Genomic DNA, 12,447 nt, shown 5'->3' on the forward strand with positions numbered 1-12,447 from the left:
TTGAATAAAAGCAATTCATTCATTTATTTATTCATTTATATAGCTATTTATTTAATTACATTCACATCTATTTGCATATCCCCACATTTATCACTTAATTTAATTATTTCAGCATTTATTTCATAGCTGTGTTTAATTATCTATGTCCTTAATATCGATTTAGATGTTATCCATAGTTTACGCTGATGAAAGGCATTTGTGAACAAAGTAGTGATGTGAAGTGTAATATTTAGTGGCATCAAAATGCAGCTAGATGAAATATAATTTCCCATTAACCTGCTAATGTTCCCACCTGCATGTGACGGCTGACTGAGCACATCTTTATCTGCCCTCATTAGATATAGGCTATTAGTATCATATTACTTGGAACACTGCAGCGTTACTGCCTTTACTCAACACTGTGTGGGGCGGGAGGGTGGGGGCAGATACGTACCAACATGTCAGGCTTCTCTACTTCATAAGGTCAAAACATATCTCCACCACCAAGAGACGTTCTCATCCATCAGACATGATCATATATCAACTACAATATTTACATAACATCATATTTACATCATTTTACATGTGTTCCATACATGTGTGTGTGTTAGCAGGCTGAGTTATGCTCTACGTCAGATACGCATACGGACGCAGCCGTCTGTCCGCACTCTGTGTTCATTCATCCTGGAAGCTGTCTGCCAGAGAGCCTCCATCTGAACACTGTGACCCCTCTGTCCCCTCCACCACCTCCACCACCTCCACCGCTCCAAGCCCCATTTCCTCCAGCCATATAAACAGTCTCTATTAGCCTCAGTAAAACAAACAGCAGCAGTGCTTGGTTTAGCTAATCCTGTAACGGATATCACCTCTGTTTGGACTTATCACATTTCTCTCCAGACCAACCCTGAGAAGTTTCATCACTCTGCTGCTGGAGCCACTTTAGACATTTCATCTTTTTTCCATCAGCGGGGAGGAAGGGAGGGAGTGGGTGTGAACTTAACCTTGTCTTCACCTTCTGAGATTCAAATCCACCTACTCGCTCACTCTGTTCATGTGCTCGTGTGAAGGGTCGGCCACATGAAGTGCCATTCCAAACCAATGATCCTCGAACACAACAGTCTGTAACTTCTGGGTGATGTCATAAAGTAGTGTGGGATCATGGGAGTTGTCGTCTACATCACCATTCCTCCTGGTTTGGATTCCTTCAGTGTCAGTGGTTCAGGAAATCAAACAGACCCGGTGATTCTAACCATTAAAAACACTGAATGAAGCAGTTTGACATTTAAAGTCAGTGACGCTGTACGGAGGACAGAGACTCAGGGAAGAGTTGGAGCTGAGATTGATGCTAACCTTTGTTCTGATTGTTTCTCTGATAACTTATGAAGCAGACGTTCAGCAGGTTTTTACCAGCAGCTGAATGATCCACAGAGGTGTCCTCCTCTCTTCAGGGACACAGGACAGGACGTCTCCAGCAGCTGGGAGCTGAGCTGTCTAACATTTCCTCAGCTTGTTTCTCTGATAACTTCAGATCCAGACGTCCGACGACTAAAATCCTTCATCTGCTTCAAATATAGAGCTGAAAACCACCAAGGTGGAAAAAGTGTATGTGGCTTAAAACTAGATAAAAGTCAGTGTTGAGCTTCTGTCAGACAAACACACTGACACATGATCATAGAGGATATGATGTCACTGACAGGCGACCAATGAAACGGAGCGTTACCATGATTAAAATCACAGATTTCTCTGGTTTGAGAATTGATGGAAACATTTGGGAAAATGTAAGAACGCAACTCAACAACATATAGAACAAAAACTAGTTGTTTTAGACATTTGAATGTGGAAAAGTTACAGTTATAAAACCCTCCAACACTGAGTCCGGACAGAGATGGATGTAAACTTTACCTTGATTGGTTGATGGAGGCATAAAACCAAGAGCATGCATCAGAGGTGAAATGATCCAAAGAGATGTTAATGTACAGTCCTCCCTCCCTGAGCAGGACCAGGATGTCATGTTTTCTTCTTTTCATCCAGTTTTAAAGAAATTCCTGATAAATTGTTTTGTCACTTACCTCTTCCTCTCATTTCAGATCTGCACTTTCTTTTGGAACTTTTCTTTTGTGATTACGTTGTTACAGTACGAAGTGGCCTGAATGGACTCAGCCGTCTCTGTTTCACTGCAAGCTGCCTTCTGCTCCCGTGGAAAACAACCAGCATGAGGAGCAGCTTGCCTCCAGTGCTCAGTGTTTACCACAACGTCCTCTAGTCTTCCAGCAGCAGCCAGGTGAGTCATATAGGTGACCAGATGCAGCAGCTTCTTGTCTGCATGGATTCCCTGGGTTCCTTGGCTCTTTGGTTCCCACATCGCCTCAAGCTCCTGCCCTGGTTGTCCTGCCTTCATCAGCACCTTATCTTCCCACAGAGACAGAACCAACTGCTGCTCCTTTCTCGTGCAGTGCAGACTGCAGCCTCCCTCACTGAACGAACAAAGCTATCTTACGTTATCACTCACTGGTTGGGCTTCTGACTCCCCTGTTTGCCACTCTTTGGACCTCTTCATCATCACACTGAGCAAGACTTTTGATCACACGACGCTTTGTCCAGAGGCAACAGGTGAAAGGTGAGCCATAATGGATCCACACAAAGGCAGACGTCAGGTTGCCACTGAGTTCTGCAGCCGACAGAGGCGGGATCACCTGTTGGACCGTTTCCACCATGATGGCTCAGAAATGCTTGTCACCTGGTTAGAATAAAGGTAAGATAACTGACTTTAATACTGGGGCCATTATGAATATCTTGTGATGTGGTTTGGCCCGAGCTGTCTGTCAAGTGTTGGATCAATGATGTGCTTCAGGACATGGTCAACAAATATGTGTGTACTTTGTGAAGCAGGATGACTTTCGCAGCTTTTCCCCAGATGAACAAGCTGACAGTCAACATGTCAGACTGGTCCTGCAGCACCTCCTGGATCGATCGATGTTTGTTCCACATCTCCTCCGTCTCATTCCTGGGGTTCATTATGAAGGTGTTTGTGGTGGTGGCTCGACGTGCCACAGGTACAAACCACTTTGGTCATTCGAGACTCGTAGCAGAAGATTCAAGCAGTTGTAGTTATTGACTAAAAATATTTTACAGATGTGCAACTCTCCTGGATGCACCTGGAAACCAAACATGGCGACCATGGAACGTTCAGGTCCGTTTTAATAACATCTCCGTTCTGACCTGGACAGGTTTCCTCCATCGACATGGCGACGTCCGGACAGAAAAGGACAGAGCTCAAGCCCATATTTAACTTTACACTGTTGACCACGCCTCCTACCTGTCTGCTAGAGAAAGATTGCTGCCGATCATTATGTAGATCACTCTGTATGAGTGTGGCTGACTTGTACAGCCTTGCTGCGATTTAATATAAAATGCAAATGAAAGGGTCATTAATCTGTTATTGAGGCCACAGGCGGAGAAAAAGATGATCTCGTATGTTCTCTTGCCAAGTTCCCATTAGTTCATCCATCCCCCGAAACTGAAATAACTAACTAACTTGATAAAACGTGATTTTATTAGAAATATAACTTTAAAGAATTAGGTAATAACTATGTGCAAAGTCCCATATACTGAATTAATTTAAGACACACGTCCATGCTTAGGGATCAACAACAAACAAATTATCCACTTGTTGCAAATAATGTGTTGGATAATATAATGTAAACAACATAGAATTAAATGTATGTATAGAGCTATGTTAATTGGAGTCTGGATGTGGACACTGACCCGGTCCTATACAGCTGTACGACAGTTCTTCTCCTGTTTTCATGCAGTTTTCTGAACAGAAGGCCCACATGTGAGAGAAAACACCAACAGTGACACCGACCTTTACATTATCTGCAGTATATTTACTCTCTTTGCTCCTGTCTTTTGGCAAATGCATGTTAATCAACCTGGTGTGGTCCCTCAGATGTGACTATACTCATTAAAGAGTCAGCAGTTATTAAGGTCAAAGCGGGTGACAGAGCGGGTGACTGAGCGGGTGACAGAGCGGGTGACAGAGCGGGTGACTGAGCGGGTGACAGAGCGGGTGACAGAGCTTACTGTGGCTGTTTTCTGTGTGATACCTGTAGGAAAAGTGCTTGTGAGAAAATATTTTACAGATGTGCAACTCTCATTGCATGAATTCACATTCTGATTTGCAGATGTGCAGTTTTTGTCCATGACATTATTTGATATGGGTGTGTGAGTGTGTTTTGCACCACATTCACTGCGGCAACTGCAGCAAAGATGCGAGTGTATGAGTTTCTTAATTTGTAATTTGTAAAACAGGATTTGTTCACCTGCAATGAAGAATGTGAGCGGGTGTAACTCCTGTGACCTCAAATTTACTGATACACATGTGTGACTATTTTATGCAACTACTAATTCTACTGTCACTGCTCAGTTGTTTTGCACCAAAAATACCTTCATAGCTTCATCGTCTCCCAGAGCAACATTCACCTGGATCAGGTTGGTGCTGTGGCTGATGGTCCTATGCTCACCAACAGAAAGCTGATACAACCGTTCTTAGGATTTACCGAATTCTATAGATGATTTATAAGACTTCAGCTCTGTTGCCGTTAGCCTCTGACCTCTGCCATTGTCAGGTTTCGTTGTTCCCCCCATGTTGACCAGTGCTTCCAACGGCTGCGTCCTACACCATCTTTTTTTTTTTCCATTCAATTTTTAAGTATTTTCTTATATTTATTCTTTCTCACTTACCCCACAGATCCCCACTTCCTGCCCTTGTATATCCCTCCTCTTTGAATGTCTGCCCCGCCCCCGATCTGTTTCACCTGTGTCTCATTCTCTCCTCTCTCCTACTGTATTCAGCCTCTGCTCTCCATGACGAGTGTTAGTTAGTGTTACTGCTAGTTTTCTTGTGGGATGTCTTTCTTGTGGATTTGTCTGCCTGCTCCTGACTGACTGCCTCCGTTCCAGACTGTTTATCCAGTAAAGACCTTGGGTTCTATTTTAACAGTCTAAAGCACATGGTGAAAGTGCGTTTAGGGGCGTGTCCTTATGCTATTTTAATTCTGGAAAAAGCAGTCGCTGCCCCGGTCTCTTAAATAATCATGGGGGTGTTTTGGGCATAACGTGCAATAAACCAATCAGAGTGCCATCTCCCATTTCCTTTAAAAGGCAGCTTTCACCTTGGCAGATTACCATTGTAATGGTGCAGTGTATCACACACAATGAAATTCTATTGGGAAATACCATGGAGGATTTACCAGGTAGTATAAAAGAACACCATGCAGTCTCATGTAAGAGACATCAACGACCCATGGCAACGTTATACAACACATAACATGTCATGAAGAAGCTCCGACCTTCTAATGTTCCACCTCACTGATCAGAGTGTGTGTTCGCCCCTGTAGGTGCGTACTACTCTCTTGATGATGGTCTTTAAATAACAGTGAAGTGCTGCGCCTCTGACTTCAGATCAGGTATTTGTTGATCACTTTCCACTGCCTCAAGATAACAATGCACCAACGCTGCTCCTGACCTCAATTCATTTTAAGACCAACACACCCATGGGCGCTCAGATGGGAGCAAGCGTTAATTGCGTTTATCTGAAAATGACAACGTTGTGCTTTGTATCGGGTGGAAGATGGAGCCGTTCTTCCTCTGAGTCGTTCCCTTGTGGTTACCACTCCTTACACCTATAGTACATGCAGTAAAGAGAATATTTTATCATAATAAGTGTGTAAATGCTTCTATTACAGCCAATATTCAGTTCTGTGAGGTCACAGTCTCCTTTGACCTTTGACCACCAAATTGTAATCAGTTCATCCTTGAGTCCAGGTGACTGTTTGTGACACATGTATTTAAATTTCCACCAAGTGTTCTTGATATATCACGTTAAAAAGAATGGGACAGAGGTGAGGTCACAGTGACCTTGAACTTTCACCACCAGATGCAAGAAAGAAAGGAGACTCAGTGGCTTGTAATAATACTTTATTACCTTAATATAATAATTTGATAATCATCATATTTTACCTCCAAATGACATTCACAGTTAAGTTACAGACTCTATAGAGACCAGCTGTGTGCAGTGCAGGTTAAACAGATCACAAATGTCCAATGAGAAACCTTCAACAGATCCTGCTGCTGTGATCAGCTGACGCGACCCGCTGCCCTGAACTGCCTCAGCCAGGTACTGACCATCACACAGGACATGACATCCAACCAAACACAAGTATCCTCACTTGGAAAAGGCACTTCCTTTATTTTCTAAAAACTTGTACAGTCAGGGGGAGGACATCCTTCATTTTTGCTTCACCACGTGAGCACCACGTCCAATACTTCTCCAGGCCGACCTCGACACAGAGGTCACCGGAGACACCGAGGGGTTCGACAACATCACAAACATGGAGCGGCTGTTCCCTGTTCAGTCAGACATCAGCAGTGTAGTTCAGAGGAAGATTTCAGATCCATATCCGTCAGTAGACGTTTTCCTTCTCATTAAAGGCTGTAGTGGAGGGAGGAGGGATGTGAACTGAACTTATCCGATTGTTTAATTATTTTTTTATTTTACATGTATTCCATCATAATAACTTTATGGTCATTCATTGAAGGAACAGTGATGCTTTCACATATTTTTGCTTGTTTGAGGTCCAGAGTCAGCGGTTTCATCGCTGATTGTCTAGCTCTGAGGTTGTGTTTAGCCTAGCTTAGCATAAGGAGTTCACACAGAGGGAAACTGATAACAGAGCTTCATTAAAGATGGAAAAATACACCTTCCAAAAATACCATAGCTGTCTGATTTAGGTGCCAAACGATTTCGATAATAGCGTGCTACAAAAAATACCTTTTGTTTTGACAGTCAGACGACCCTGCTGCTGCATGAAGCAGTGTTGACAGCTGGCAAAATAAAATCTCTCCAAGAGAGAGGTAAATCCAGGTGTTTCAGCAAATAGGTTTGAAAGTTTGAAAAAGTTTGAAAAGTGAAAAAGTTATGCAGCACAGTTGCATTTAGCAGGTGGGGGAAACTTAAGATTCACGGCGTGGGGAGTGGGGGGCAAGGGTCACGGGTCACGGGTCACGGGAGAAAGTGTCAGCCCGACTCTGTGTTGTGCGAGCAGCAGCCTGGCTGTTCACACCAAAAACTAATTTCTCTGTAACTCAACAAATGATTCTGCTCCTCTGCTCCTTTTTAATCATGTGTGTGTGTGTGTGTGTGTGTGTGTGTGTGTGTGTCTCTGCTCATCTGTCTCACTCTCTGTTTTGACACTCTGATTGGTTTACTTATTATCGGAAGGTGCTGGAACACTGTTCTGGATCGTCCTGGTCCACTTTAACTCTTGGCTGTGGTGCTGATCCAGGGTCAGTTTTCATTATTGACAGAGTTAATATGGGATTAATAAATTGGCTACATACCATTTGACTATTGTTATGGAAATCAAACTGAAATAATTTAAAATCATACAATTAAGGTTCTTGTACAAATATATTTACCTTACATCTGGCGACAGGTTTAGAAATAGCTTCAATCAAATTTCTATTATAACAGTTTTGGAGTAAGATGGAGACGGACCTAGGCTACCAGTTTCCTCCTGCTTCCATTCTTTATGCTAAGCTAGGATAAATGGTGTGTGTTGCTGCCACAGAGATGCAGTGATCTCTCCACCTGCTCTGGGTCAGAATACTGGGCCACATCAGCCTGTCGGGGGCCATGAGGCAGAAGCTAGCTATGCTGGCTATGCAGCTAGCTGTGAGTGAAGTCACCTCAGATCTCCATATGCGAGTTAGTTTGTGACTTCACACAGATTTAATAAAGAAGGTAGCTCATGTAAAATCAACATCAAGGAAATAAAATGTAAATTTTTTCTCATCATTTCAGTTCATTGTATGTTAATGGTGTAAAAATCCAGTTAATCAAATTGCCAACCTTGCCACATAATGAGGCTGGATGGTCATACACACACTCAGTGTTTGTCTCCATTACTACGGCAGGGATGGACTGATGATCCATGCTGACAGCGCTGCTCCATCATTAACATGTGAGCATGCATTCACTGCAAATTAAAGCAGAACTTCAGCTTTGATGAAGCTACTAAACACTGTGTGCATGTTAACACAATCAGTGACAACCTACCACACACACACACACACACACATTGTTCACCTCAGCCCCCACCTCCTCTCATGTACAGTTTAAAAGTACAAGAATAAGAAAAATACTCTCCATATTTTACACATATTATAAAATGTTCTCTTACATAAAAACGTCTCCCTGGTAACGAAAGTCTCCCCTTGTTTCATAATCTCACATTTACATTTTACATTAACAGACATTAAAATGAAAATGAAAAATGTGTGTGTGTGTGTGTGTGTGTGTGTGTGTGTGTGTGTGTGTGTGTGTGTGAAGCAGCTGTGCTTTGACAAAATATATTCAGACCAGGGGGAACTGGTTTACGTTTGCTGTCTGTTGAACTGAACAGGTTTTAATAACAGAGCAGGTCTGAAGTCAGATGTGTTTCAGTGAAGAGCTGGACAGAGTCAAAGTCATGTGTGAGACATGAAGCAGAAGCTATTGGTTCTCATTAATGACCTGCCTGTTGTTTCTTTAAATGCATCTCAACTGTTGGTCATGTTAAATAAAATGAGCATTCATGTAACTGCTCTGGGTCCATTTTTAATGTAAACATGAATATTTTTAACAATGCAGCAGATCAGAGGATCAATTTACAGCTTTAGTTCTCTGAGGAGCTTCATATCCACGAAAGACTGGTAACTGAAATATCTCACAGAATCAGTGTTAATACACCGCTCTTCTCAGGGAGCTCTGACTCCAGGTCTGCAGCTCTGCTCACCACAAAACTCCATCTGCATTTTAACTGTGATTTGAAACAGAATATTGACACAACAGGAGGAAGTGACATCATGCTGAGCTGTACACACAGAGGAAGACACTCACACAGACCCACACACACACACACGCACACACACACACACACACACACGTACACACACACACACACACAGACTCACACACACTCACACACACTCACAGTGGAATCAGGTCTGACAGGAAATAATTAGTCTGCTACAACAGGAGTTCCAAACATTTCATTCGTTAGTTATTCAGTGTGATTCTCTGGTTTAAGAAACACAAATGTTTTTATGGTAGCACACTTTTTTTCCCTCTAACAGCTGTTGAACCTGTGTCGGGAACATTTCACATCATTCAAAGACCTCTCTGTATAAACTGCAGGCAAGAAATGACTAACAGCTTCACTACCTCACCAGCTAACAGCTAACGTTTATCAAGAGAGCTGCACAGCTGTGTCCATCTCCTTCACGCTGCCTTTTCACAACACCAGACCGACTGCAATCACTTGTTAGTTCGTTAGTATGTTCTGACGGGTGAGAATGAGAAGTATTTACCATAACAGCTGTTCTTAACTAGTTAAGAAAAGACTCTTTCAGCCTATCAAAGGTTTCCTGTGGAGGTGTGGACCTCTAACAGCGTGATGGAGCAGGAAGGACAGTGACCTGGAAGTCGTTGGTAGAGGTGAGTAAAGATGGATGAAAACAGAACAGGATTTTAAATACTTAAAATGAAATTTGACTTTTTAAATGTTTTATGAAGGAAAACCTTCAGTTCAAACAAAATGTCTGTCTGTTGACCAGAAAACTCCTCAGGACATCTTCATATAGTCAATAAAGTTTTCTTGACTCAAGGTCCGTGACCAGGATTAGACTGTAGAGCTCTGTACGATGCTTCTGTTAGTGTGTTATGATTTTTAATTTCTAAAATATCCTGTAGCAGACAGTGTAACAGTCTGACAGAGGAGGTGTCCGTCAAACAGCTGATCAGGTTCAGTAAACATCACAGACTGAGGCTGATTCAGGTGGACAGTTGTAATGTGAAGCAGAACGTGACAGAGGGAACACAGAGAGCAGTGTGTGACGGACTGTAAGGTGATACCCCCAGAGCACACACACAGGTTTCTATGACCCAGATAAGAGTACAGGAATTTCCTTATTTTGACTTTGACTCCCTGATGGTTCAAAATATGTTTGTACCCCTAACTACACCGTGTGTGTGTGTGTGTGTGTGTGTGTGTGTGCAGTTATTAGAGTTTAATTGATGCCTCTGATTCTTAAATTTAGTATGAAATCATAAAAACAATGACGGTTTACCTGCATTTAACAAAATCTTCCATCTCCTCTCCAAACTTTCTTTCTGAACAATTGCTGCATAAATGATTTAAAATCATAATAATGACACGTGTGACTCAGGAAGTGAGCGTCCATGTTTGCTCGGCCAGACAGTGAATGTTTAAAGTTATCTCCTCAGTATAACAGAGCTGACAACTCTTTCAATAATGTGTGTTATGAAACCGATTGTTTCATTTCTTTTATTTACACCTTTCCCTAATAAATATATATACTATCTTAAACCTTGAAGTTTAACCCATGAGATGAATCATGTATCATATTGTACGACAAATGATTTTGTGAGAAAAAATCAAAATAATTACAAGAAATTAAAAAAAAAAAAGTTAAGTATTGTAAATATAATTAAATCTGTTTTAACTGGTTTCGATCATGCCCTCTGCTCTGCTCTTACAAAAGTTCACGTTTGGGTGTTTTGTGATTTATAGTCAGGGCGGTAGGTAGGTGCAGCTGCGCACATCAGATAAATACACTCTCAGCCAATCACAACACTGCTCTTATAGCTCTGGAACAGCTTTGCTCTGAGTGTTCAATCAGAGAATACAAAACATAGCACACGTCCTGATGCCTTCAGGTGCTGCAGGAGAAACATTTCCAGGTATTTAATTGGCTTCAGAAACAGATGTGGTTCTGAGATCTTTCCTCTCAGCAACAATCGTCCACCAAAAAACCAACATCTCTCTTCACACAGCCTCATTTGTGTGAATTGTGTGAACCTGTGTGCTCTGCTCTGGGCACAGGTCAGGATAATACCTAACTGTTGCCACGGAAACAGGGCCCTGATTAAATGATACTGTTCTGTCACTGATTGGTGCAGCTGTAGGTTTGTAAAGTAGAGATGATTTCCTCAACATGTGGACATCAAACTGAGTTATGGCTTTTACAGGAGCAGTTCTAATGATCTGTTCTATTGACCAGTTCTTTCATTATGGTATTAAATCATCTCCCTGGGGTGAATATAAAGTGTTTTGCTTATGGAACCAGACACATTACATCAGCCTCACGCTGCAGACATGTAGTGTTGTCAATGTTGTTCTGGCTATAGATTGTGAAGACCATGATCCACTGAGAAGCCCTGCTCCAGTGTCAGTGACCTGTCAGACTCAGTCCACCTTAAATATCAGTGACTCAACAGGAAGTAGCTGTTGTCTGTCTGACGGGAGCACAGCTACCTGTGGTTGTAGTTACAGCGCTCTGTTATTGTACCGTCCCCTCGTCCTCACTGCTACAGTGTAGATGTCAGCGTTGTCATGGCTACAGTGTTATGATGTTGCCGTCCTCCCTCATACTCTCGTGACTGCTACTGGCTGTGTTTCCGTTGTGACTGGACATCGTCGTCGTGGAGCTGTCACTCAGGGACACTCCGACACTATTGGGCAATGAGATGCTCTGTGGGAGGGGCCTTCCCCCAGTGGAGTTGTGCGGCTTGTTGCTAGGCGAGTCTCTGTTGAGGTTAGTGTTGTTACTGTTGGTGATCCGGTGGGAGTCGTAGGGCGTAAGACAGTCGTTCTCCAGAATGAGGTCCCCGTCATCATCTTCATCGTCACTGTCACCCTCTGCAATGCTGTTACTATGGTAACAACAGACAACGTGGTTATAATGGTTAGAGATCAGTGTAATGCAGAAGTTAAACAGTTTCTTTTGGTGTTCCCTCTCTTTTAGCTCTGTGTTTGGTCTCCACCAGCTCCTCTTTAGCTGCTAAACGCTCCACTATGTTCACCAGCGGCTCTTTGACTGAGTCAGTCTGCTTTTTGCTGCTCAGCTGCTGGAAAAATTCAGATTTTGGTTAATACTTGTCCCCAGAACATGTGCACCTAATTTGGTGAAATTCTGTCAATGTCAAACAGGTTTTGGGGGACACATTTTTGGCATTTGTGGCACCTCTTATGGGTCTGGCTCAAAATGCTTTGGTAGACATATTCCATTTCACAGCCTGAGGGTATCTATTAACTTTTATGATTAGACAAAGGGTTGATTCAGTTGGACTTGTGTGTCAAATTTCAAGTCAATCGGACTAATGATGCGAGGGGCGTGGCCTTCCCAAAATTGAATTCTAAATCCTTGATTACACCCCCGGCATGCAGCCAATTGAGGTCATATTTCCTGGGAAGCCGGTGCACAGGACAGAAGTTAGAACCCTAAAACATTAAACAAACAGAAAGATGTTGGAAACTTCTGTAGAGCTGCAGAGTTAAAACGCTTAAAGCTTTGTTTTAAAATCAGAGTGGACATGTGGAAAGACTAAATGCCCTACAGTGTCAT

The 12,447-nt window shown here is 42.6% G+C and overlaps 1 protein-coding gene across 1 annotated transcript in view; it reads right to left on the minus strand.

Moving 5' to 3' along the window:
* Positions 1-5,941: 5,941 nt before the first annotated feature.
* The window catches only part of pard6a (par-6 family cell polarity regulator alpha), a 35,777-nt gene continuing 29,271 nt past the window's right edge, over positions 5,942-12,447 (minus strand). The window contains exon 6 of the mRNA XM_056387851.1: positions 5,942-11,755. Within this exon, the coding sequence (XP_056243826.1) occupies positions 11,440-11,755 (316 nt within the window). The 3' untranslated portion in view covers positions 5,942-11,439. The remainder of the gene's footprint in view (positions 11,756-12,447) is intronic.

The sequence above is a fragment of the Seriola aureovittata genome, chromosome 10 (assembly GCF_021018895.1).
Source record: "Seriola aureovittata isolate HTS-2021-v1 ecotype China chromosome 10, ASM2101889v1, whole genome shotgun sequence".
Classification (NCBI taxonomy): domain Eukaryota; kingdom Metazoa; phylum Chordata; class Actinopteri; order Carangiformes; family Carangidae; genus Seriola; species Seriola aureovittata.